Below are 26,865 nucleotides of genomic sequence, written 5' to 3' on the forward strand. Positions count from 1 at the left end.
AAGAGATGCAGAAGTGATGTGTTATTGAAAGATCAAGTGAGGGCAGGGGACTTTGGCTAGGAGTTGGAAGAAGTCTTCAAGCCAGATATCAAAGCCCTAAATTAATTGGTGAAATTATGTTGAGGAATGATACAACAAAAGGCCTTCTCCTTTTGTCTTCAAAGCCAACCACTGTGAGTCAAATTATTCTTATGTCACAACTTTTACCTGTTTTCTGCCTTCTTCCACTTTTATATTTTTAAAAGTTTTTTTTAAAGCATTTATAACTAGTATTTACCTAGCAACCATTATTTATCCATTAAAGCAGGTTATCTGGTAGATAAAACTTCATTAGCCTGGCTTACATTATATCATTTACATTAATTAGGTCTTACTTGCTTAAAAATATTCAAAAGTCCAGATTAGCTATCAACATAATAGACCTGGGTTACTAAGCTTTTATTGTTCTCCAAGAATCCATTTGGCTCATTACACAAAACATTTTTATGTTTCCCCACTTCACGTGACTTTCACACTTAGTTCAGTCCCTGGCCAAAGTAACTTAAGGCATGTTTGGGATCATAGTTAGAAACTGCCTCTCCTAAGGAGCACATATGTTATTTTTATATTTTAAAAATATTTTGTTTCTCAAATTCTTTAAGTTCATCGACATTTAATCAATACCTACTGTGTGTCCAAAGTGAAGTAAAGAAATATTATCAGATAGAAGATTCTGAAGAGTGGTTGCAATAAACCATTCATTTAGCAAGTATTTCCTGAGATTCTGCAATGCCCCAAGCATTCTCCAAGTGGAACCGGTGCTTCAGAAGATTGGGCCTCAACCCCTCCCACAGGGGCTCCTAGAGAAAGTCCCCGTGGGGCCACCTTGGAAAAGGATCTCGACAAAACACTGCAGAGGCACAGGACTGGAGGCAACTTGAAAGGGTCTTTTTCCCATCAGTCATGCCAAAGGATAGAATGTCTCATCCATCACATGAGAGAGATCAAATCACCTGCCTTAACATTTTCACTAAGACATTTGCTTCACAAACTCTCTTGATTAGCACATTCTGACTTTTACACATTTTTTTTTGCAGGAGACAGGAGGGGCAGCTCAGGGGCTGTGTCTGGGTGGATTCAGAGACAGGAAACGTGTGTACAATAGAGAAAAAGAGGAAGGGAGTGTAAGTAATAGAAACCATTTAGGATAAAGGAACATAGGACATTCCTGAGTTTATGACATAATTTGGAAAATTATGGATGCCATTTTCACCTACGCGAAGAGCGCTCGGGGTGTGATGACAGTTTTGAATTGGGGAGTAAGTTACAAAAGGAATCAGTGCGTGTTCTGAGAGTCACAAAGGGAAGTCAGAGGAGTGGTTCCATAAGCAGGCAAGCAGTTGGTGTTTCTTTCCAGCTTTTATGGAATTATCCTCGCTTCCTCCTGTCTGGAGGTTTTCGAAGAATAAACATTCAGTCTACATACACGCTGTGCTGAGTTAGTACGCGTTCTGGAATAGGACAGACCCAAATACAGAGGCCAGTTCTGGAATAGGACAGACCCAAATACAGAGGCCAAACAGAACATGTTCTTGCTGCCTGGAATCCCATTCCCTCCCAGCAGACTTCCATGGTGTTGAGAAATAATCTTGTAAGAGAGTCAATTTTTGAGTACATAAAGCTTGCTCAATGAATTCAGCATGTTCTCTCTGGGAAAGTTCAGGGCCAAGGAAACATCTGCCTGTTCTTTCGGCAGCCTCTCACCCTATTTTTACCAAATGTTCTGAATCTGATCCTGTAACCAACGGAGACCAAAACTCTCTCTGACTCCAAGGTGGTTAATTAAACGCCCAGAAATTCAACATCTTGCCAAATGTGTATTATGATTAATTTCTGGTAGAGCCTCATGTCTCATCTATTCAAGGAATACCAATGTATTTAAGTAACTAAAAGTTATTACATGTCATTTGCATTAATAGGTTTGGAAGCTGGATAAAAGAAAACGAAATGATTCTTTACACAAATAAAAATGGGAGTTCATTTTTCATCTTATGGATTGGTGAAAAATAAAATGATGATGCCAACTGCTGGTGGGAATAGAGAAAAAGGTACTTCTGTAACTGGTTGGTAGAAAAATAAACTAGCACAATCTGTCTGCAGAACCACCTGACATTCTATTAAAATAAAAAATGTATATTCACATTGACTTTGAAGTTCCATCATTAGGAATCTAATCTATAGCTATATCTACATTCATCAAAATATATCTACAAGGATATTCACTGAAACATACTTAAAAAGTAAAAAGACTGGAAGTAAATAAATCATAGTACTTTCACATGATGAGGGTAGATGAACACATGCTGATATGAAAAAAGATCTCTAGATAAAAAAGTTGTGCAATTCTGCACATAACATCTATTGCTTTGATTTTTTAAAAAATGTCAGTAACGTTAAGTGGGAAATCATGGGCTTTTTTTCTTTGTACTGCCTTTTTAAAAAAATAAAACCCAACTTGTTATTTTAAAAGACCTAAGAAAGAAATTGTAATTTTTAACACATATTCTGAGCACTATTATTGATGTCTACAGAAATACAAGAAACTGTTAACAGTGGCACTATTAGGTAATGGAACTTGAGGAGAGAAAAGGCAGGATAGCTGTTAAAATTGTTTGAATTTTTTAGAATTACTAGAGGCTCGGTGCATGAAATTCATGAGGGAAAGGGGTGTCCCTCAGCCCAGCCTGCACCCTCTCCAATCTGGGACCCCTCGGGGATGTCCGACTGCAGAATTGGGCCTAAGCCGGCAATCAGACATTCCTCGTGCAAGCCAGGACCACTGGCTCCTAACCGCTCACCTGCCTGATCACCCCTAACCACCTCTGCCTGGTGGCCTGATCACCCCTAACTTGCTCCCCTGCCAGCCTGATCACCCCTAACCACTTCTGCCTCTGCCACCATGGCTTAGTCTGGAAGGACATCGGAATGACGTCCGGAAGACATCTAGTCTATCCAGTCTAATTAGCACATTACCCTTTTATTAGTATAGATGGGCATACATTGTTTCCATAATTTAAAAAATACTGCAAAGGGAAAGAACAAAAACAAAGAACATCAACACTATTAAAACCAAGAAACATAAACATTCTATAAGGTTTCAAAGCTAACTCCTGGAAGGAATAAGTCTTTGAAAGCATTGACACCATAGGGTGACCGAGTACAAGCCCGAAAGTGAAGCCCCACTCACCTACTGTTTAAGGCACCCCCAAAGTCACAGTCACAAGGTCGACATCCATCCAAGTCGTTGCTCAAGCCCCAATGCTCTGGCTGCAGAACAAAAGATTAGACATCTAAAGGTGGATTCCGGTAATTACACAATAGACTCAGCAAGAAACAAGTAATGGCGTGTTTTGGCTGTTCCGCCAAATGTTCAATTGCGCCGGAAAGAAGAAAGTCTACAAAAGAAAGGAGTACACGTATTCTGAAATAAGGACACCCAAGCTGCAGGTCACTGGGGTCAGAGAGGGATACACATAATCGCACGATAACTCCAGATCAGAGTAGTTTTTCTTTGCCCTGCAAATAGCCAATCACCATGAGAAGGTAGCAACCATGCCAATTTTCTTCAATAGAATTACTCCGGCCCTAAGATAAGTTTTGGCAAATGATTTGGAAGGCCTTTAAATCTTTCTTAAGTTTGGTCTGTCATAAACTCCATACAGAAAAGTTTTTCAAGGATTTGTTTATGTGAAAACAGAGTCCAAAAAGCAAGGACTATTTTCACAACTGAAAGGAGAAGAGGTCACCATTTAAATCAGACTTCCAGAAGTTTACTTTAAGAATATACCAGAATATATGCAATATGCATAGTGATCAGTACTATTTCCTCTCCCAAATTACAAAAGCAATCACAAAAATGTTATAAGGGATATAGGATAATTTTTAAAAATTACTCTCATAATTATTCCACCTGGAATTCAGGATGATAAACTTTGGGTTCATTTCCTTCCAGATTTTTTTTTTTTCATGGTAATTATCTGACTGTATAATCAAGGTACCACTCATATCACAAGGTTATTTGTTTTTTTAAACCACCATCAGCCTTTCCTCATGTTACTGTTATTTTCAGTGGCAACCAAATATCACACTGTATGAAAGCCCTCAGATTTACTTAACTATTTTCCCCCATTGTTGCTTCTAAGATTTTTGCTATGATTAATAAAAGATACAATGACTTACTGGGTAATCACTTCATTAGGTACATAATACCTAATAACTATGTTGTACACCTAAAACAAATATAATATTGTAAGTCAACTGTAATTGAAAAATAATCTTACCAAAAGATACCATGAGTCCTCTGGTGAATCCATCTTTGTCTAATTCAGGCGTCCTCAAACTTTTTAAAGTGGGGGCAAGATCACGGTCCCTCAGAGAGCTGGAGGGCCGGACTATATGAACTACTAATTCCTACTGTACCACCTCAGGCTGCGCTCACTGCCCAAAAAACCTGGCGGGCCGGATCAGACTCCTCTGCGGGCCGCATGTGGCCCAAGGGCCGTAGTTTGAAGACGCCTGGCTCTAATTCAATACCCAGAAATGATTACGGGTCAAAAAATATGTGCATTTCTACAGGCTACAGATACTTAGCCCCAATTTTTCAAAAATTATGAGCCAATTTGCATTTCTATTAGCAGCCCCTTGTTTTGTCTGCATTAGTCAGCATTCCCATTTTTTAAAAAACTTTTATTAGTTTTATCTGCAAAAATGGCATTTCGTTGAGGTTTTCTTTTACAATTCCAAGAGTGATGGTGAATAGCTTGTTAAAATTATTCCTTAGTCGATGTATCTCTCACATTGATGTTCCTCGGGTGAGGATTAAAAAAAAATTATTCCTTAATAATTCCTCTTCTGTGAAGTATCTACCAGTCAGGGCTTTACTCATATCTTTTAACATTTACATATAAGGGTGATGATAGAATCTACAATAGGGAAAAGCATTCTCTATGTAAACATGCCATATTCACAAACTACCCACCCAATGCAATGAGGGTTTACCTACCACACACTGGTCACAATGCTGTCCCATCACCAGACGCTTACAGTAGCAGTAACCACTCTCAGAGTCGCAAGGATTCGCGCCAGGGATTGTTCCCAGAGGATTGCAAGCACAAGCTTTATTGAAGATAAAACGAAGCAAAGAAACATAAACCAAGCGAGTCCGAAGCAGGAGTCTGGATTTAGAATTGCAAAGGAGTCTGGGACTTCTGCACACATGAGAGCTCCCAAGCTTTTAAACGAATGTACTTACATTTGCAACCATATGGGTCTTCGGCGCTTAAGCCATAGAAGCCTTCTTTGCACATATCACAATGTTCTCCTTCCACGTATACTTTACACCGACACTGACCAGCAATGAGACCAGCAGAGAAATCAGTGTAACTGTCACAGATCCCCTCATTCTGAGAGCCGGCTGGGTCACAGGTACATTCTAGCAAGAACGAAAAGCACCAGGTTACACCACGTGTGTTTGTATAAATACATATATTCCCTTCGTCTTTCAAATGCCATAAAAATAGACGAAAGAAGGCCTTACTGCCAAGAAAACCCCACCCCTGGCATCCTATACAGCAGATAAAATAAAGCTGAGTCTAATGCCCACGCTATGGGCTCCTGCAGAAGGATGGTGACCACCAGACTGTGCAAACTGAGTCCCATAGGCCCCACCTGGTGCCCCGTGCCCTCTTACGTTCACAGAAGTTGGGGTCGCGGACGTCTCTCTCCGGGTGCTGGTAGTAGAACGGCTTGCACTGCTCGCAGCTGCGGCCCATGGTGTTGTGCTGACAGTCGTCGCACACTCCCCCGCTGACGTTCCCCGTGGCCAGGTAGACTGCCATGTCGAAGTGGCACGAGTTGGAGTGTTCATTGCAGTTACACTCTGCGCGACAAGACCAAGGTCAAGTAAAGCCCCGAAGTCTGCTCACCAAGGGGGGTGGCAGGAAGGAAGCTCATTCTGGAAACAAGGGATGACGTTCAGGCAAAACAGCAATGAGCAAGGAGGCCCTGTGGTGAAAAGGACATCCCCGCCGACGCGTCCCCTGACATCCCGTATCCTGCTGGGACCTTCCAGGGGCGGACTTTAGGAAAGAAACTCAACAACCTGCCCTCCTTGGAAGGCAATGGGCTACACAGCGTTGGAAACCTTTGGGGGAAAGTGCCCGCGGAAGCTGCTTGGCAGGAAGGCTGTCACTGCAGGGAGGACCCCTCTGGGTCCCACTCGCGGTGGGATGGGAAGCTGTCAAGCACCCTAGAGGATTTTCTAGGCATCGTGTTCCTGGCCCAGCCTGCGTGGGCTGCCAGCTTTGAGGCGCGTGGTCTGAAGGCCTGATCCCCTTCCTCCCTCTCCCTCCTCCACACCAGGCCAGGCTCTTCGGTGAGAACTAAGGTCGGCTTCAAGGCAGTCTGTTCCTCCTCTAGCCTCCTCGGCAGTCATCCTGGTCCAAGCCAGCTTTAATCATGACCTTCTCACGGTCTCGATCAACAACCCACGTGGATCCCTCTTATCATCTCGCAGTGAGGATTCACTCATTGTGGCCCTCCTGGGGCTTTACATTCTCTCCTCGTCACCCAGCTTGTCCTGGAGACAGACACTGTGTCTCATCCGCTGATGGATGCCCAGTGCCCAGCAGAATGTCGCCCTGGATACACCGGCTGAATTAAACCTCGGAATCATTTCCCAGCCCAGATGCCGTGGTGGTCACCAGATGTCCCTGGGGCCTGGTGCTGCCACGTTGTTTTCCTTATCTTAACTCCCTCCCACCTTCCCCTCCCCCTTCTTCTCTTTATCTAAACAATCTTAGCTGTTCTCCCAAGGACAGCTGGGGTGTGTTACTAACAAAACCTTGACCACTCCAGCCCTCACTGCTCTCTGAACTTCTAGGACAGCCAGTCTCAGTGGGGGTAGAGGCAGACACACTCTAGAGGGGAGGACAGCATATGGGAATCACTGCGTGTGGGGTTAGCAGGGTGGTGGTGCTGCCCAGAGAATCCCACTGGCAGGGGGGGAAAAACAGAGGCTGCAGCTGGGCTGGTAAGGAAACAAGGCCAAACAGTCTACTCCATAGCCCAGTGGTTGGCAAACTACGGCTCGAAAGCCACATGCGGCTCTTTGGCCCCTTGAGTGTGGCTCTTCCACAAAATACCACGGCCTGGGCAACTCTATTTTGAAGAACTGGCATGATTAGAAGTTTAAGTTTAAAAAAAATTTGACTTTCCAAAGAAATTTCAATCATTGTCCTGTTGATATTTGGCTCTGTTGACTAATGAGTTTGCCGACCACTGCCATAGCCCAACCATAATCTACCAGGCCATATTTTTCTTTCATTTTTCTCTCCTGGGCATCTTGCCTTCGAAACAGGTACCGTGTCAGGGACAACATCATCATCTTCTACTCAATTTGCTAAACACATAGGTGCTGCTCAGTAAACAGTAATTTATTAATTTGTGTGAATATTGGTTTCCTAAGAGTATCAGGATAAAGCTGGGAAAAGGGCAGTAAATTTCTCTTTTTTTTTCAAAATAGTGTACTATATCATCTTATTTCTTACCAAAAGATGGATACTGGTGTCTGAATCGACTCAAAATGTCCCTCTGGCTCAGACTTACTTTTACAGGCATGGCTGTTTCGACCTTCAGCTGGTCTCCATGGTAAGTCGTGGTAGAAATCCATGCACAGTTCACAGTTCAAGCCCTTGGTATTATGCCTGCACATGCAGTGGCCATGAACCTTGAAAGTTGTAAAAACAGGAAAGAGCAGAGTAAAAGGTATGCCAACGGCTAGACTTTTCCACGGTCAGTGGAAAATATAAACCCCTTTTCACACCAATTCTAAGCTCTCCTGTACCACAGGGAGGGTTTGCTTTCATTTGGTTCCTCCCCACAGTGAGTTCCATCTATTTTGTTGATGGCTATAGCACACATCTCTAGGAACTGTTCCTACTATATAATGGGAACTCAATACCTATTTTATTACACTATCAATGGAAAAAAGCCAGGTGAATGAAAATAATAACTTAAGAATATTTTAAAAACCAAAAAACCCAAAAAAACTAGTTACTTATTAGTTAAAAAATGTATTGATAGAAATCAACAAAAGTTATAACGGAGAACTAAATTATACACACCACTTGGGAACCACTCACATTACTGCAAGTTTTACCACATAAGCCATATAAAAGATATTTGTTTACTTGCTTTGCTTTTTTTTTAATTTATTTTATTTTATTTATTTATTTTTTTTACGGGCCCCTCTCTCGGGGCGAACCCATTCCAGGGCGCTTGCTTTGCTTTTTACTTCTGGCACAGCAATTAAAATTTTTTTCAACCCATTATTTTACATTCTTCCTTTTACATTTATTTTTCTTTTCCTTTTAAGAAAGGAATTAGAAAATCTCAGGAAAACATGCACACTATTTCACTTTACGAGGGCCCACGATGCTCTGTTTTGCACACGAAAGACCCCGAGGCACATAAATCACGAGTCCTTCCCACCTACCCAACGTGCATGTATGCGGGCCTCTCACCTGAACACCAGTCTCTGCGGAATGGAATTCGGGAACAGGACAGACAGGTCCACCCCGCACCCACTTTGACAGGAATGCAGTTAGCAGAAGACTAACATCGTGTCATTACAAGGTGGTTTCACAGAGACTTGAAAAATCGCTCCAAAGTACACACCACAGGACTCTACAGTTTCTGAATAAACAGTCCAATGCGCTGCGAGAGGCATGGCAGCGACATGACTGCGAGACATTAGCGACACACCCAGAACGCTACAGTGAAAGTAAATATGATCTTGACAGGGTTCTCTGATGTCGAAACAAGATTAGGATAAATCCTCCCTTCAGGCTCTGTTAAAAAGTCAACTTGATGCAATCACTTCTCACTAGAGTAAAGGGAAGGCGAGTTTTAGACAGTTAAATGCACTCAACCCTGCACCTTCTTCGATGGGAACGAACGAGCTTTGAGAAGGCAAATAGCAAGCCGCCAAGGCCCGGCCTTCTGCAGGTACGGAGGCCCGAGGTTCCATCTGTCACATACTTACTTAAGCCCTCTGGCAAACTCAACCCCCAGTCTTCTGTAATAAGGACAGTTGGTTTAATAAATCCTGTCTGGCTTTAACATCCTATGGGTCTACAAGAATTATCATTGCACTTAGAAAACCGGTAAAATACTCTATCTTAAATCCATTTTGCAAATCCTCAGTTTTTAAAAGTACATAATTTAGGAGCACAGGGAAAAGATGAAACTAGAAGATATAAAGAAACAGAGTCCATTTTATTCCTAAATGATACTCTGTGGTTCTGGGTCCAAATTTCCAATTTCTTTGGACGGGGATCGATTTCTGCCTTCCATAGAGACTGGAATGCTTGCGATTTTTAACCTCCCCAGGAAGATGTACTGCTATTTAGAGAATGTTTCAATATTTGCTGATTGAAATATCTACTGTAGTATCATCCCATAGGAACAATCTCAAAAAATGAATGCTGTATCTATGAGCCATCCTTACACCCTCATAGCCCAAGAAAGTCGGCAAAGGGAAAAGCAGCTGCCCTGCAAAGGCCTCATCTAAGTCTGGAAAAATAAAACCCCTAGAAAATACGAAAGGCTCATGGTAAGTCCAGCTTCCACTTTCCTCAGATCCGCCTGTGTACTAGTAAGAAGAAAGCCGCATGGAGCGTTTGCTTACCATTCCCTCCACCTCCTCGTCAACTCCGTCCACCGGAGCACACTCGCTGGCGTGGCCGTAGCAGAAGCAATTGCCTCGAACCACCATGTCATAGACGGCATAGTAGTACTTCTCCCGGATTTCCATTCTGGAATCCAAAAGGTTGTCTCCCAGAGTATGCAGCTTCACAAACTTGATTCTCAGGTTGGTGATTTTTAAGAGATCTACAGAGGCCACCAAGGAGATGAAAAGTCGGATCAAACAAGCAAGGTTTCTTTTGTAGGCACACATCTTTTCTCTTTACCGAAAGGTATGACACACTAAAATGGCTTGTTGTCAAGCTTACCCTCCTTGTCTGATCTGGATGGTCATAGAGTCAAGTTTAACATAATGGGACAGTCTCTGGGAGACAAAAAGGCTACAGCCTTCCCATTAGTGTAATGAGAACGTGTACTCTGTGACGGATTTGTGTGCAGAATGGAAGAGCGGAGACATTTATGACTATGATGGCAGGACTGTCAGAAAGCAGAAAATTCCATGCAGACGGGAAAGGGTTTATCAAAGCACCCCAAATTCTCATGAACTTCAGTGTAAGACAGTTAGAAAGGAACATACAGGGTGGGGCAAAAGTAGGCTGACAGTAGTTCATATAGAAAATAACACAAATAAATAATAACACAAGTATAAACTCTGTGTTCTGCATACTCCCAGCTGTAAACCTGCTTTTCCCCTACTCTGTATTTCTGTGTTTATTTTTGGAGAGGTAAATACTAATATTGAAATTTCCCACCATTTAGATGTATTCCAAGGTACTAACATAGATTTCACACTATAGGATAACCACACTCCAGAATATCTGAACCAAGTTTTGAAGCAACATGATGATTTAACTTTCTTTGTCCTAGTTGTACAATACACACTTGCCAAAATAATTACCAATAAAATACAGTGGCAGAAGGATAAAGGAGCTTAGTGTTAGCATGGTGGGGCAAATTATTTTTTTTTCTCAATTTCTCTTATCTTATCTTCTTTTTCCTGGGTCTATAGATCTATGCTGATTATAGGAGCTGGGCTGCCAGATACATTCTACAGTAACTTTACAAACCAGGAGCCATTCCATTCCATCTTCTGATCGGAGCTTTCTCATTAATTACTAAGTTGCTCTTGCTACAGCGGACCCCACAAGATGGACTGTTCCATCTGCCCTCCCACTGAGCTCTGCAGCCTGGAGCTGCTCCTGAGCGTTCCTTTCATTTCTGCTGATCCAGCCTTATTTTCCCCCAGCCTCATAATTCACAACACAAGGCAACAGGGACTCGGCCCAGCACAGCCAATACTTTCAAAGCCCGAGTACAATTTTAAGTACTTATATGCATAGCTCACAATAGAGACGATAGAAAGAGCCCTGGGCTGAACGAGAAAATCCATGACTCCATGCATTGAAGTTGGACTCTTTGTAAAATCAAAAACTACACAGAGAGAACGAGTGGAATTTATGAATGCCAGCATTTCCTCCTGCACAAATGCTCCTGCCGAGGACGGAGCACAAGCGCCCATTGTCGAGGCCAAACAGCCAACGTGAAGAGCAGCTGGAGTATTTAGAGACCCTTGAACTGATCTTGGTGGAAGCCCTCTGAAGAGCAAATACACCCCCTCCCCCCCACCGCTCTCCCTCCGTATTTAACAGCAACCGAGGCCCGCGCTGACTGCTGTTCCAAGAGGCAGAAATCACTCGTGAAGTGAGTCTCAAAGGTCTCAACAACAGAAACAACCAAAGAGCTATTGTTCCCTTGATTACAAAGTAAATCCAAAGCATGAACAGCTAAAACAGATGCGTCTTCGACACAGAAATAGATTTTCTGATGCCACTTAAAAACAGAAGTCAACAGAATTATACTGGCAGCACATTCACCAAGTCCCACAAGTTTCACCTAAAAAGGAGGTGGGGGTGAGGGGTCACAGGAGCCCGGGCAGACATTTCTCGCAGCTGGAATTGGAGGGCAGGGAAGGCAGGCCTCGCAGAGCTCACTCAGAAATAGCTCAGGGCTGGACGTGCCACTAACTATGTGTTTGACCACAGAATGAAAGAGCAAATTGCAGATCACAGACAGTCTGGGCCACATGTGAAATTAAGTGAAGTGGGGAAACAGCCTGGCAATTTCCCTGGACTTCTTCCACTCCTCTCCTCGTGCTTCAGGCTGGGGGTTCTGTGGGGCAAGGCCGTGGTAAAGCAGGGCCATGCCCAGCTGGGAGATAGGACTGCTCTGCCCCCGCCACCTGCCTGCATGCAGCTCAGCAGGAGGGAGAGCCTCACCCTTTCACGCTGACCCGGTCCACACAGGACCTACGCCACAGCTGACAGCAATAGCAGCAGCAAAGCAGTTTCAACGCACTGCATACTTTCTATGCGTCAGGCGTGTTGGTGGTGATTTATACTCGTGAACTCCGTTTTCCCTCCCAACAGCCCTAAGATCAATATTACTCTCTCTATTTACAAATGAAAACAAAACAAAACAGAGGCTTTAAAAAGTTTTAAACAAAGGACTTGCCCCAGGTCACAAAGCTGTAATATGCTGGCACTGGGATTGAAACCCAAATCTGTCTGACTTCAAAGCCCATTCTTGTAATCAGTGCATATTCTGCCTCCCAAAAAGATCTAAAGGTAATTCTGAAAAAATCGTAAGCATGGCTATTGAATGCTGCAGAGAGCTCTGAACTGAGAGTCCTACCTTAGGGCTTTAGGATCTGACATTATTTAATGTCACCTCTCTCTCTGAGCTTGTTTACTCAACTGTAAAATGGAAATACAGCCCCAGCCAGTTTGGCTCAGTGGATAGAGCGTCGGCCTGCAGACTGAAGGGTCCTGGGTTCGATTCCAGTCAAGGGCACATGCCCGGGTTGCAGGCTCAAACCCCAGTGGGGGACATGCAGGAGGCAGTCAGTCAATGATTCTCTCTCATCATTGATGTTTCTCTCCCTCTCCCTCTTCTTCTCCCTTCCTCTGGGAGGAATTATAATAAAAATATACATTAAAAAAATGGAAATACAACCCTCACCTTATTGAACATAATGAACATGGCTAAGACTTCTGATTTCATTCATTATTTTTTTTTTTTCTTCCTTTGACATAAGAGCCCTAGTCAAAAGTGAGAGCGCATGGCCATCTGGCTACAGTTGTTCTGCAGTGTAACCTGCAGTGTAGCCATGTGACCAGTTGTGGCCAATGGGATGAGAACAGAGTGATAATAGCTTCTTGTCACATGCCCTTCATTTCTCCCCCTCTCACAGGATGGGACAAAGCCGTTGGTTCAGTTCTAACTATGTGGACAAATAGAATAAGACAGAAGGAAGCAGGGAACCTGGGTGACCTACTGGCTAGGGTTGCAGATTTAGCATTAAAGATGCTCAGTTAAACTGAATTTCAGCCGAAACCGGTTTGGCTCAGTGGTAGAGCATCGGTCTGTGGACTGAAAGGTCCCAGGTTCGATTCCAGTCAAGGGCATGTACATTGGTTGCGGGCACATCCCCGGTAGGGGGTGTGCAAGAGGCAGCTGGTCGATGTTTCTCTCTCATCGACGTTTCTAGCTCTCTATATCTCTCCCTTCCTCTCTGTAAAAAATCAATAAAAATATATTTTAAACTGAATTTCAGATAAACCATCATTTTTTAGTATAACATGTCCCAAATATCACATGGGACATAGTTATACTATGGGGTATACTTGTACTAATCACAAATATTACATAGGGCATAGTTATGCTAAAAAACTATCTTATTTTTTATCTGCAAGTCAGATTTAACTGGGTGTCAGTCTGTCTTTTTTTGTAGTGAGCCTCTTCTCTGAGAATCCCTCTGGGTGATTTTGTCAGAGAGAAATAATCTTCCATTTACTTGAGCCACTGTATTTTTGGGGGATACTTTGTTACAACAGCTTAGTGTGTGTGTGTGTGTGTGTGTGTTTGTACTTATACACACATATACTTATATTATACTGAGCAAAATAAGGTATTATGACAAGCAGACAAGCATAACCGCTTGAGTATTCTGATATAAATCTTTTTCTCTTATCAAAATGTATTACCCATCAACGAGGACTTTGATTACTGCAAATTTTGAGAGTTTCTAGTAGGGTTTTGCAGAGGAAAAAAAAAAAAAGGAACGAAGAGGGTGGATTTAGCACTGAATATTTAGATTCTGGGTAGCAGTGCTCTGCCTAAGAGTTCTTCCATGATTGCTATTTTCCATCAAACTTTATTTGAAAACAAGCTTACTCTGTATCCTTGGACTATACGGGTCATCTATTTTGAAAGCAGGATCTAAAGCACGAAATATCACCTGAAAATAGAGAGAAGAGTCGTTGGTATTTCTGCAATGATCAAAAACTAGATTTGCAAGTAGAATGTAGTAGAAAAACGGCAAACGCACCTCTCCTTCTGTTGAGGGCTCAATGTCAGAATACCGGGAATCACAAATTATATCATCAACGTTCTTCATGGGGCCCGTTGAAATGCCGGGAAAGGAGCTCTCACAGTCGTAAGCGAAGTATCTGTACACGCCCCAGGTCTTCCCGAAGTCCGATGATCGCTCTATCAGCATAGCCGCTGGGCGGAATGTCTAAAGGCCGGGGAAAGGCTCATTGGAGTTTATTTTTTTTAATCTCAAATGGAAATAACACTCAGCTGTGTGCCACAACCATGAATGCTTGTGGTTGGCACTGCAGACAAGAGCTGGATTTCAACTACTTCAAGCTGTCCTGCAGAACCTCTTCTTGCAAGGAAAGTGTCTAGCCTCGAAATTTTGCACTTTCTCCCACCCTACCCAAGACAAATAAGCTGTTCCTCTTTAGAAGCTGATTACAAACAGGCCTTCATAGCCGACAAGTTTTGATACATTTAGTCACCAGGCCCCTAAGATGACTGGTTAGTGTGAGGGCTGCTTCTTTCAGTTTTTCATTTAATTATTCAGCAACTGTGTCATGAACCACATACTGGTCTACATGCTGTAGACAGTCCCATGAGCTATCAATATGGATATAAATCATTTACAACATAATACACCAATACCACAGCAGAGTCCCATGTGGTGTGCTTTGGGAAAACAAGAGGAAGGAATTACTAATTCAGGAATCTGGGGAATCCACTCCAAGCTATACACCCAAAAGAACTGAAACAGGAACTCATTTGTACATGAATGTTCATAGCAGCATTTTTCACAATAGCCAGAAAGTAGAAACAACTCAAATGTCCATCAACAAATGAATGAATAAAAACTATATACATACAATGGAATATTATTCGGCTATAAAAAGGACTGAAATTCTGGTATTTCCTACAGCACAAACGAGCCTTGAGAACATTATAGTAAGTGAAATAAGCCAGGCACAAAAGAACAAATATTTCACTTACATGAAATGTCTTGAATAGGCAAGTACAGAGAAATAGGTTAGAGGTTTCCAGGGGTTGTAGGGAGGGGTCACTAAGGAGTTAATGCTTAATGGGTAGTTTCTATTTGGGGTGATGAAAAGTTCTGGAACCTTTTCCAGTGACACCCACTGGACAATTGTAAACAGTTGTCTGGGACACAGCTGTGAGGATGGAGCTTAAAACACGGATTTGGGAAACACTGTATACATTACAATATTTAAAACTTCCAGATAAATAATTTCTCCCCACAAAGCAATGGGTAAGCCCTAGCCAGTGTTGCTCAGTTGGTTTTCCTGTGCACCAAAAGGGCGCTGGTTGAATTCCTGGTCAGGGCACATGCCTGGTTTCAGGCTCAATGCTGGGAGGGGGGTACAGGGGGAAGGGGAAGGAAAAACATGAAGGGGGCAGCTGTTAATATTTCTCTCTCCCTCTAAAAACAAAAAACAAAACAAAAAAAAAAAACCACACAAAAAAATGGGCAAGATAAAAGAGCCAGCAGAAGCTCCAGGAAAATGCATCAGCAAAGGGCTATCAAGGAAGGAGAGTAGTGCCTTGAACTTTATTTCATTTAACATTCTGGTATGGACTGAATTGTGTCTTCCCAAAATTCTTATGTTGAAGACCTAACCCCCAGGACCTCAGACTGTGACTGTACTTGGAGGTAGGCGTCTTTAAAGGGATAAGTGAAATGAAATGAGGCCATTACAGTGGGCCTTAATCCATCACGACTGGTGTTCTTATAATAAATTAGGCTACAGACACACAGAGAGGGAAGACCATGTGCAGACACAAGGAGAAGACAACCATCTGTAAGTCAAGGAAAGAAAAGGCCAGAGAAGAAACCAACTCTGCTGACACCTTGACCTGGGACTATTGCCTAAGATAATGGTCGCCAACCTTTCAAACCTCACAGACCACCAGTGAGTAGTCCATGGACCACTGGTTGGTGATGGCTGGTCTAAGCCACCCAGTGTGTGGTACTTTGGATGGCAGCCCTGGGGAACTACTTTGGCCTCACAACACATTTGTCTTACAGATGAGGAAACTGAGGCTCAGAGATATCAACTGACTTGCTAGCTATCGGCAGAGCTTAGATTCAAATCCAAGCTGAATGAAGACCAAACCTATCTCTTTGCCTCAGTAACTAACAGCATAATAGAAGGCTGGAAATAGATGTCAAAGAAGGAACAAGAAGATAAAAATCCGGAAACTGAGGCAGGACAGAGGTTGGGGGTATGTGGTGAATAAGGTTAACTGGAGATTAGAGATGAATTGGAATGAGCATTTAAAGTTGGCCACGGCTTCAACACTGATGAACAGCGTAAATGCATTTTGGGACGTGAACTCAGATTCCAATGGAGGAAGATCAAAAAAGTGAAGTGGACCTTATAAACAGACACTTCTGAATTAAAACCAATGCCGGAAAGAATTAAAATCTGGGTGACAACTAAACATACAGTCCCAGACCTCCTCTTGCCTTTCTTAATCCGGATGGTCTTTTCCACGGATAAAAGGAGACAAGTGTATGATAATGAAGGTCACATTTTGACAGAGTCTTCGATTTATTCAACTACCAGTTGTTCAAGTCCTTTTTTTTTTTTTTTTTTAACTTATTCAGGAATATTTTTTTTAAAAATGATACCTTATTAGAATTTTAAAGTAAAAAGGGAAACCCCAATGGCTAACGGAACCTGAACACACTCCCCAGAGAACAGCTCCTGGGTGGTGATGCTTGGGGACAGACCAGCCTGATGTCTGTGTCTCAAGGGAACAGAGGGGGAAAGCCTCACAGCCCGTCCTGGCGAGGCTTCCTTCTCCCTCCCTTCTGGAAATTTCTGCGTCCCAAAGGGCCACCGACGGATTACCCAATTTCCTGTGGAGTTAAGAAGCTGCTGGAAACAAGAACACCACATTTTACATGCAGAATGGAAGCCTTCCCACACTCTGCTTAGCCGCTCACCTCTTCAGGCCTCACACTGCTGCAGTTGTCTCTGAATTCATACTAGGGGTGCGAGTTTGGAGACATTTGGCAATAGGCAAAGCCGCACCGAGCACACGCAATCTGCTTAGCAACCAGCCATCTCCATGACAAACACGATGAAGGGTGACGTGTCTCCTTCCTCCTCACCCCCTTCCTGTCCTCACCATTGTCAACTGTGTCACTACCCTCTAGCTACTCAGCTTCGACATCCGAGGAATCTTTGATTCATCCCTTTCCTTCCCCCTTTCCTTCCACTGCTCAGCTCGTCTTTCTCCAAGACATGGTTTGATTGACCTCTGATTCTACGGGGTCCAACTGGCTTTCTTAGAAAGCAGGCTCCACCTCTGGGCGATGATTCTCAGAGGCAGGAGATATGTGTGATCAGGAAAAGCTTCCCATAATGCTTCCCGACGACTGGGCTGCAGGAGGCGGCCCCCTCCTACCTGAGTCAGTTGGACCCCTTCGAAGTCAGCCCTTCTTTTAACACTGACCTCAACAAGAAGCCCCCAATGTTGTCCCAGACTCTCCTCTGCCATTTTTGCTGGACTCCCTTCCCTGGAATACAGGCCTCCATTCCTGGTCAATTGTTCCCTATTTCCTACAAAGTTCACATTCCTCAGCAAGAAGTCAAGGTCCTTCTGTCATCTCACTTCCCTTCCTCCCCTCATGACCCAAGGCAGACCTACACTGTACGTGCTAAACAAGCCTTGCCAGGAGAGTCCCACCAGCCGAGCTGTGTTCTTAGACTATTTCCTCTGCCCAGGAGGGCTCTGCTTCCACCTCCTCCCACTGAAATCCTGCACATTCCTCCTGGCCCGGGTCCAGGACGGCCCCAGTCCTCTCCCCACGAAGCTTTCTCTCCTCTACCAGGCTCAAGTTACTCTCCCACGCCTCCAGCCTAATGTACATGATCTGTGCTTCTGCTAGTTGAGCTATGGCAGTTGGCATATTCTGTCTTGTACTATAAGTTATTTGTAAGTATGTTTCTCCCCTAGAAACCTGGAAGCTCTGGGTGGGCAGTAACTCCTCTATCTTTATAAAGCCCTGGCCGGGGTGGCTCAGTGGGTTGGGCATCAGCCCATGCACTGAAAGGGTACCAGTTGGATTCCTGGTCAGGGCACATGCCCGGTTTCAAGTCTCCATCTTCAGTAGAGGTTGTGCAGGAGGCAGCTGCTTGATGTTTCACTCTCACATCAATACTTCTCTCTCTTTCTCCATCTCTCTTCCGTTCTCTCTAAAAATCAATTTAAAATATTTTTTTTCAAAATCCCATGAAGCCTGGACCAGTTTCTCACAAACACAAAATGGTTGGTTTCATTCACTTATTCACTTATCAGTATTTGTAGAGCAATTATGTGCCAGGCATTAGCATATATAAAAATGATCGTATCCTCATGATGGACCCAGGTAACAAGATACCCCTCTAACCAGAACAGACGGGTATGTCACACAACCCCATAACATAGGTGTTGTTGTTCCATTTTACCAAAGGGGAAGCCAAAGAAAGCTCTGCCCACACATGCCAGGAAGGGGCAGAATGGGGACTCACCCCCAAGTCTGGCCAACCCCATAGAAGTTGCTGTTCACACATGAGCTAGAACCAAAAGAATGAGTTCTCGCTCATAAACCGAAGTCTGACAACGTGGACCCAACTATAGAATATGTGCCCCAAGGACTTTTAGATAAAAAAACATCTCATGTTTGGAAACAGAAGCCCTTTGCAAAGTAACAGATGAACCTTAGTAAAGATGACTGAGTATATTCAGGTGTCACATAACATGAAGGCAAGCCCCTCATGCGTAGCTGAGTGTGCATTCTCACCACCAGGTTGAGTGTGTGGTCCGTGAAGGGACCAGGAGGAGAGAAGAAGGTGTTTGGTGGAAGCCCTCCCACCTCTGGGTATCAGGTGTCACCGTGTAAGCCGGCAGCAGTGACAGCAGGGACTCGGCAGCCCAGTCCCTCCGGGTCACATGCTGACCTTCTCATCCACCCCTGCCCCCGCCTCCCTCCCAGGCTCCAGCGGAGGACACAAGTGAGACTTTCATGGCCGTCTGCCCACATGGAAAATCTACCCTGGCACCTTCTCCGAATCTGAGAGGGCACAGATAAGGCCCCCAACCCCAACGGAAAACTATTCACAAGGGATTTTGATCTGAGAAGTAATAAGTACGTTATGGGTTTTGTGTGAACCAACATGTACTCTCGGCCATGCGAAGTCTGTCCTTTCCAGGCAGCTGCTGACGAGGAAACAAAGGGACTTTGTACAGAGGCTTTCCCTGGTCCCGGAGTCATTTTACATCTCGAGAAGAAAAAGAATGAGAAAGTTCGCATTTAAGAAGGCGTGCGCATTTCATAAGAAACTGTACGCTGTTCCCACAGATTCTGCAAAACCTTGGAAACGAAAGATAATACACTTCCTTTCCAGTTACCAAACTCAGCATTAAATCATCAACACAGGCGGCCAGGGAGTGACTCTCCAGATGTTTCATTGTGGTTGGGAGAGTCCGAGCTGCCTCTCTCCGTTGGGAAATAAAAAGATGCCTAATTAGAAGTACCATGGAATAGTGGCTTTCCCTACTTCTTGCTGTGTAGATTATTAAGCATAGTTATTCATGCCCGTGTTTAAAAACCTGTTCCATATCCCAGTTTATAGCAGCAATCATAGTTAAGTGCCCATGTAGGTCAATTCGCAGCAGACATCTGTTTTGAAAGGGGGTTATACCGTGTTCTCACATATCATTTGTGAGAAAGTTATGGATTCCTTACCTTGAAGGTCATTATGAGATGAGTAAAATGGAATTCTGCTTCCAAGTCCAGTTGGATGGTTACATTTTCCACACCTATAGATATTTTTAAATAAAAAGGAAACAGTCAACAAGCACATCTGTGAGCAGCTGAGACCGTTAAGTTATCTTTATGCTCCTCAGAGAAAGCCTCTTTGCCTTCTATCTTAACCGGAAGGTGCAGATAGGACGACAATAAGCCTCTCCCTGCCCAGCTGCCGTGGCTCAGTGGTTCAGTGGTTGAGCATCAACCTATGAACCAGGAGGAGCTCATGGTTCGATTCCCAGTCAGGGCACATGCCCTAGTAGGAGGCATGCAGGAGGCAGCTGACCAAAGGTTCTCTCTCATCATTGATGTTTCTACCTCTTTCTCCCTCTCCCTTCCTCTCTGAAATAAAAAAAGAAAGAAAGAAAAGTATTTTTAAGAAAAATCAGGTTGTAAAGCCCAAGTCCGAGGATCCTGAGTCTCCCACATACACTTCTGGAGCTCAGCTTGTGGAATCTGCTCCCGGGAATGAGGCAGCTGGCAGGGTGCCTCCTGCTGCATCAAGGAGACATCTTCCCACCCCTCTAAGCCCAGAGGCTCTCCGAGGGGAAGGAGAGGGGCCCTTCCTGTGCACAGCAGGGACGGGGCTTGCAGTCTAACGCGCCAGGGCACAATCCTCCCTCAGAAGAAACACAAATGCTCTTTTTTCTCTACGTAGCAGCAAGGACAAGAAAGGAATCTACCACGTACGTTAGTCATACTCCAATTTAGAAAACCGGGCCCTGATGGAAAAGGCTTTGGATGCATCTCCACAACCGAAAAACAATGCCAAAGAGGCTAAGGGTCAGCCAATAAACAAACGAGCCCGGACAAATACTAACGGCTCCCCTTTCCAGGGGAGAGCCTGCACAAACACAGGCGCCTTTGCACCAGGCCCTGAGGGTCCATCAGAGCGGCTTTCACACACTGAGAGGCCACTGGAATTCCAGAGATGGAAAACACCTGCCAGCCCAGCCCTGGGACCCTGCCCGTTTGGAGAAGGAGACCTTTCCACTTTTCCTACACTTCAGAGAGCGTTGGGGGTCCGCCTTCCAGAGCAAGAGAAGCCTTCCTAGCAAATGCAAGAAGACAGGAATGTGTCAGAACGAATCATGTCACTGGCTGGTGTATTTTCAGGAAACCAGTGGGGCTTTTGAAATAAACTCTCATGCTGAAAACCTATCCTGTCAATTGGGGGGGAGGGGAAAGTGGCCAGTGGGATGCCCACGAGTTAGCTGGAATGCTAAAAAAAAAAAAAATTATAGTGACTCACTTTATCTGCATTCTTAAAAAGAACCACATTGTAAACCTGTTCTGGACATTTCCTTTCAGATGAAATGTTAGCCAAGTGACCACATGTCTCTCCTCTCCCAGGCTTTTAAAAACTTGCACTATTTGTTCAAAACGAAGAGATAACGAAATAATATAAATACAAACAAGACTGGTGCCATTGCTGCAGCCTAAGACCATGGGCTGCAATGTGTGGCCTAAAAGCACATTCCAGTTTAGATTTATAGCCTAATAAAGCACTGCAGGGTTGTTGTTGTTCTTTAATCTGGGAAGAAAAATCCATGGAGAAAAGAAACAAGGTCCTCTTCCACAGTGCATGTGACTTCTGTCAGACCAGGAGTGGATCACCAGGGAGGGTAAGTTAAAAGTAGTTGTACATGCCAAGCCTACGGCTATGCCTGAGAACTGATCATCGAATGCCTTCATGTAAAGCTCATTTTGAACAAAACACACGGAAGACAGATAAAATCAGGTTTACAAAGAAAGGCCTTAACTGTGAACTATCAGACAACGGAGAGATGACAGGGATCAGTACCGATCGGTCTGGCTTTCTAAAGACCAAGCTCCATCAGTCTCCTATCATCTAATCTTGTGTCAGAGTGACAGAGAAATCCAATTGAAAAAAAAAACAAAAAAAAAACACCTTCTTTCTGGCATTTGGTCTCTCTTGCCACACAAATTAAAAATTGTAGAAAATGTTAAACGCCTGATGTTACCAAGAAAAACCCCTCCTCTAGAACGATAGCACCCGTTCTGGGCATTTCCCTTCAGATGAAATGTTAGTTAGCAAAGGAGACCTTGGCTAACGTTGATGAACTACTTTACTATCTATCACCTAAAGTGGGAAGGGTCCTGATTCTAACACTCAGGCATCCTTCCTTTATCTTTCCATTTCACTGGAAGAATGTGAGCAGCCAGGAAATGCTCATAGTCTATTCATAAGCTTTTGCTAGTCCAGAAGTCCTTTGTAATTAAGAAACAGATTTACAGAAACTTCTCTTTCACATTGATCTCCTATCAGAAGTAAGAAGGCTCTGGCTGATACATGCTCTCTGAGGGCCACTATTTCAAAATAGTGGCCAAAGAAGTCCTAAGGCCAACCAGTGAATAGCCAACCTCCTCAGAAACCAACTATCTTCTAGAAAGCAGGTGGGATTTTATAGTCTATGATGAGGAAGTCTACTAGGAGGTTTTCTTTACAGAATGATGAAAAACTGCCAGCATCCAAAAACTCCTCAGGTGTAGGGCATATAATAATGAGATCTAGTAGTGTCCATGCTTCCTATGGCCAGGCTCAGGCTCAGGTTCATTTCTGAAAGCCCTTTCTCATAATTTTTTAAAAAATCTAATGATAAAATCATGGTGAATTATGAACATCATAACTCTACCTCTATTCCCCAAAGTTCACAGTCAAGCTTGAAACAAATGCAAAACTAATTTTGGCTTGATTCCATAGCAATAGTAACATTATAGTTGATGAAGTTATTAAACCAAAATCCAAAAGGAACGAAGGATTGAAAGGGACACGCTCACTGGGGAAAATGACTTGGGTATATTCATGTCGACCGAGTCTTTGAAAAACCACATCTAGTGCTTATTTATATGACTATTATTAAGCTTTCTTTCGATAGAAGGAAGGTGGTGATGGTGATGGGGGCACATTCTGCCCTTTCCTTTGGGATTGATCAAAATAAAGACGCTGCATTTTTGTGGAAGAAGGGCCTGAGGTAGTACAGGGCCTTCCCACGCCCTCCTCAGCACCTGCACACACGCCCCAAAGGCCCCTCAGAATGAGGGCTGCGGAATTCCTTGGTCTAGCATGAAAGACTGCTTTCTGGTAGGAAGTGCATGAGAAGTTAGTGCTTCGGGCAGTAAATCTGTCAAAGGCCGTGATCACAGGCCAGTGGAGCCATCCTATAATTATAAACACCCAGGAGTCTGCAAGCCCCTTTCAATCACATTCCACAAACTTGTTCCCACACCAACCACATACCATTTTCAGATTGCCACCAAATCTTAAGGCGGTTTGGAGCAAATGTAGTGACCACATTTTCAATGAGATGACTGTCAGGATTCAGGGTCTCATGATAAGGATCTTGCGAATTGCAAATGAAGCATTTTTTGTCCTCCTGAAAGCAAAGTGAGTTTCATGAGTTTAGGAAACAATTCTCATTCTCTCTCTCTCTCTCTCTCTCTCTTTCTCTCTCTCTCTCTCTCTCTCAGAGACACAATAAAAATCAAGCCCAAATACAAAAATCAAACCTGCTAACTTCAAGGAAAATGAATGTGCCAAAATTACTTAAATGACATACCACTTGCCTTTCACTTTAATTTACCGAGTATGAAATTCTCCGCAAATTTCCTCCTCTATTGCAAATTCAAGGTCAAAAGTAAAAGAAAGCATTGTTTCCACCAGCTATTAATGCAATTAAAATGAAATTTCTAGACTTAAGGTCTAATCTCAGTAAATAGCTAGAGGAGCTTACTCTTCAAGGAAAATGCAGAAGAGGTCCCAGAGAATTTTTGCTGACATAAAGCAAACTGAAAATGAAAAAGGGGGGAGAGGGGAAGACATACAATTCATTTGGCCTGATTTTCTAAAACCTATGTTAAGGTAGAAACCAAGTACTAGAAGATGCACTTAAGAGCCTTTGGGAACTACAGAATAAGATTTCTTAGCTTCTGCTCTGCCCAAGCTGTGGACCAGTGTGGTGGCCTGCAGACTACCAGCTTCTCGGGATATCTGGGAAGGGGGTGCCAGGCTGCCCTATTGTGCTGGGAGCACCATAAACTGTGCTCCCAACTCAAAGACCAACGTGAACCTGGACTGGAAGTGAGACACACTTTAGGTTTTAGAGTAGCTTCGAACTGCTCTCTTCTCATTTCCCTTCTCCCTAAAATGGGGGCCACAGCCACGCTGGCATTGGATCAGCAAAGTTCAAAGAACTCTCTTTGTCCTCCAGCATGGCAAATCATAAAGAGCCAAACTTCATGGTTCCCTTTTCCACACAGAGCTCTGCTCTCTTAAGTTTTCTGAAATGCAAATTAACCTTAAATCTGAAAATGATGCCCAGACTGAAATCTATAGACACCCACACACACCTTACAACATTTACGCACGGGTAATGTTCCTATGAGGCCAGTATCAGCTGACTGTACTTCTACAATGTATCTCCTTCCTCCCAAAAGGATTGAGAGCCTGGCAAGATGCATTAATGAACTTACAAAGAGTAAGGTTATTATAAGAGCAGCGGTCACCCTGAACGAAACACAGGAGCTTCCTGACTCATTTAATTTTACACCCTCTACATGCCTGAAAAAAAGGGCACGCCCAGTCTCTCCTTTTAGTTCCTGAGATGTGGAGAGCCCTCCACCATTGCTTGGGTGGTCATGTGAACCAGAAAGTCCAGCACGACTTGCTTTTAACACAAATGGTCCAATTTTCCTTCTGGTCAGAGCTGGTTTCAGAAGGAGATTGATTCATTTACAGGAAGTCCAGGCCTCCGAGATAAATGCTGGCACACGATTTTAGTAAGATTCATATGCCAATAATAGAAAACGTAACATCTGCCTTCATTAACTTGTAGTCAAGGACATTAATACTCAAGAACAATTACCAGAACTTACAAAAAGGTTAATTATAGTCTCCCTTTTAATCAGGAGGAAGCAGTCTAGACATCTCCGCATAAACCTGGAAGCAAACGCGTGGAATCCACTTTAGCACATTCCTTTGGTTTAATTTATCAGGTCTCCAGAGCCGGCTCTCCTCCTGCTAGGGAAAGGTGACTCCAGCATAAGGAATCTAGGCGTAAGGCATACTACCCTCTGTCCTGCTGCTAGGTGTACTGGTGCGGAGCGACCAAAATTAGAGCAATTGACTTGGAACTGGCCCCACCTGCGAGACTAACTTTCTGCTTGCTCCAGAGACCAAAGATATCATCAAACCTCCTTCTTAAAAATCCAGGAAAGGGATTCTCATTCTGGATAGTTTACATTTTGTCTTCTTTGAACTCCGTTTTTGATTTTGTAAAAATGTGACTTCTGACACCTAAAATCTGGTTGTATTTTTAGAAACAGAGAACACCCCGAAATTTCACTTGGGTCCTCATGGTACCATGGCAACCAGCGCATTTTGAAAAAGAAAGCATCTGAACCTGATATCTAATATAGGAGGGAGAACAGCACCAAATGAGGTGAGGAAAACAGGTCCGATGATTGAAGATTGAAGAGACCTCAAGGTCTGAAATATACTTCATCCAGGTGCAAGGTGTGGGGGGAAAAATCCAAAATCAGTACTCATTTAAAAAAAAAAAAAAAAAAGAGGAAGAAGAAGAAATAAAAGAAGGAGGGTAAACCACTTTTTACACACATGTTCCAAAGGGGAAAGATGAAAGCACTCCCTTCCTCCTGGAACCCCTGGGTGTAGGGCGCGGGCAGGAGCCGGGCTGTCTGAGACTCTCTCTGCCTTCCTAGAACGCCTGTGCCTACCGGCAGCGGCGGCGGCGGCGGCGGCAGGAAATGTTTGGCGGATGCAACTGTGCAAACTGAGATGGGCTCCAGGGTGAGCTCCCAGCCGAATCCGGGGCCTCCCTGGCTGGCCGGGTTTCCTATCTGGATGGCTGGCAGGATGTGGCGCCCCCAGGGCCTGCCCCTTTGGTCTGGCCCGGAGGGGGTGCGCGCAGGGCGAGCCGCGGGCTCCCCCTCCGCCCTCACCTGGAGGTGGCTCACGATGCAGTAAGGCTCCGGGGTGTGCAGCCCGCACGTCGAGGTCACCGAAAGCTTCTGCGCTCTGCCGATGAGCAGGTCGCCGGTGGCCGGGTAGCAGCTGCCCTCCGCGCAGCCGTAGCTGAACTCCGGCTCCTGGGCTCGCACTCGGACCCCGAACACCGCTGCGGAGGAAGGGGCAGAGGGAGGGGTGGCGAGGTGGGGTGAGGGATTCGGAGGAGGCAGCAAGCCGGAGCAAAAGGAACAAGCAAGGGCCGGGGGAGAGGTTTAGAAGAAAGCAGAATGCATAGGAGAGAGACAATGGCGAGGTGAGTGTGGGGAAGGCAGGCAGGGACTTGGAGGAGGAGGAGTCGTAAAACACACAAACACACACACACACACACACACACACACACACACAGGACCCCAGGTTTGTCCTGCAGCCAAGGGCATCGCGCCCACCCCGATCTGCCCCGGGCACAGAAAGATAGGTGTGCAAACCCATCACGTCGATGTGACAGGACTTAGGCACAGAGGAGCGGGCATCCGCGCTGGAGAGTGAGTGTGAGTGTGAGTGAGTGTGTGTGTGTGTGTGTGTGTGTGAACCCGCGTGCACGTGGTGACCCCGGCATCCTCGCAGTGAGTGCGCGTGTATGCGCGCGCGGGAATCTGTGATCGTGGGGTCATGGAAGAGTGTGTGCATGAGTGTGTGTTCATGTGTGTGCATGAGTGCTCGTGCATGCGCAAAGACGCCTGGTTGGAGGGGCGAGGCGGTGGGCTCTCGGGGGACCCCCGCTTCCCCGGAGCCAGGGGCGAGCGGACCATCCCGGAGGCTTTTCGCCATTCTCGGGAAGCGCGGGTCCAGCTGTTTCTGGCGCCCTCCGGGGGCGGGCAGCGCTGGTAATTGAAGCCACATGGCCCCGATCTGCTCCCGGATGAAGCCTGCGCTCAGC

At 44.6% G+C, this 26,865-nt stretch overlaps 1 protein-coding gene across 1 annotated transcript in view; it reads right to left on the reverse strand.

Annotated features, from left to right (window-relative positions):
* Window positions 1-26,865, reverse strand: part of LAMB1 (laminin subunit beta 1) — a 65,272-nt gene that overhangs the window by 37,663 nt on the left and 744 nt on the right. Inside the window, exons 3-13 of the mRNA XM_036429749.2 lie at window positions 25,922-26,097; window positions 23,202-23,337; window positions 19,877-19,950; window positions 14,132-14,320; window positions 13,978-14,041; window positions 9,728-9,930; window positions 7,645-7,765; window positions 5,729-5,917; window positions 5,291-5,470; window positions 5,042-5,154; window positions 3,227-3,306 (exon numbers count right to left, since the gene is read on the reverse strand). Of these exons, the coding sequence (XP_036285642.2) occupies window positions 3,227-3,306; window positions 5,042-5,154; window positions 5,291-5,470; window positions 5,729-5,917; window positions 7,645-7,765; window positions 9,728-9,930; window positions 13,978-14,041; window positions 14,132-14,320; window positions 19,877-19,950; window positions 23,202-23,337; window positions 25,922-26,097 (1,525 nt within the window). The remainder of the gene's footprint in view (window positions 1-3,226; window positions 3,307-5,041; window positions 5,155-5,290; window positions 5,471-5,728; window positions 5,918-7,644; window positions 7,766-9,727; window positions 9,931-13,977; window positions 14,042-14,131; window positions 14,321-19,876; window positions 19,951-23,201; window positions 23,338-25,921; window positions 26,098-26,865) is intronic.

The sequence above is a fragment of the Pipistrellus kuhlii genome, unplaced genomic scaffold, assembly GCF_014108245.1.
Source record: "Pipistrellus kuhlii isolate mPipKuh1 unplaced genomic scaffold, mPipKuh1.p scaffold_m20_p_10, whole genome shotgun sequence".
NCBI lineage: Eukaryota > Metazoa > Chordata > Mammalia > Chiroptera > Vespertilionidae > Pipistrellus > Pipistrellus kuhlii.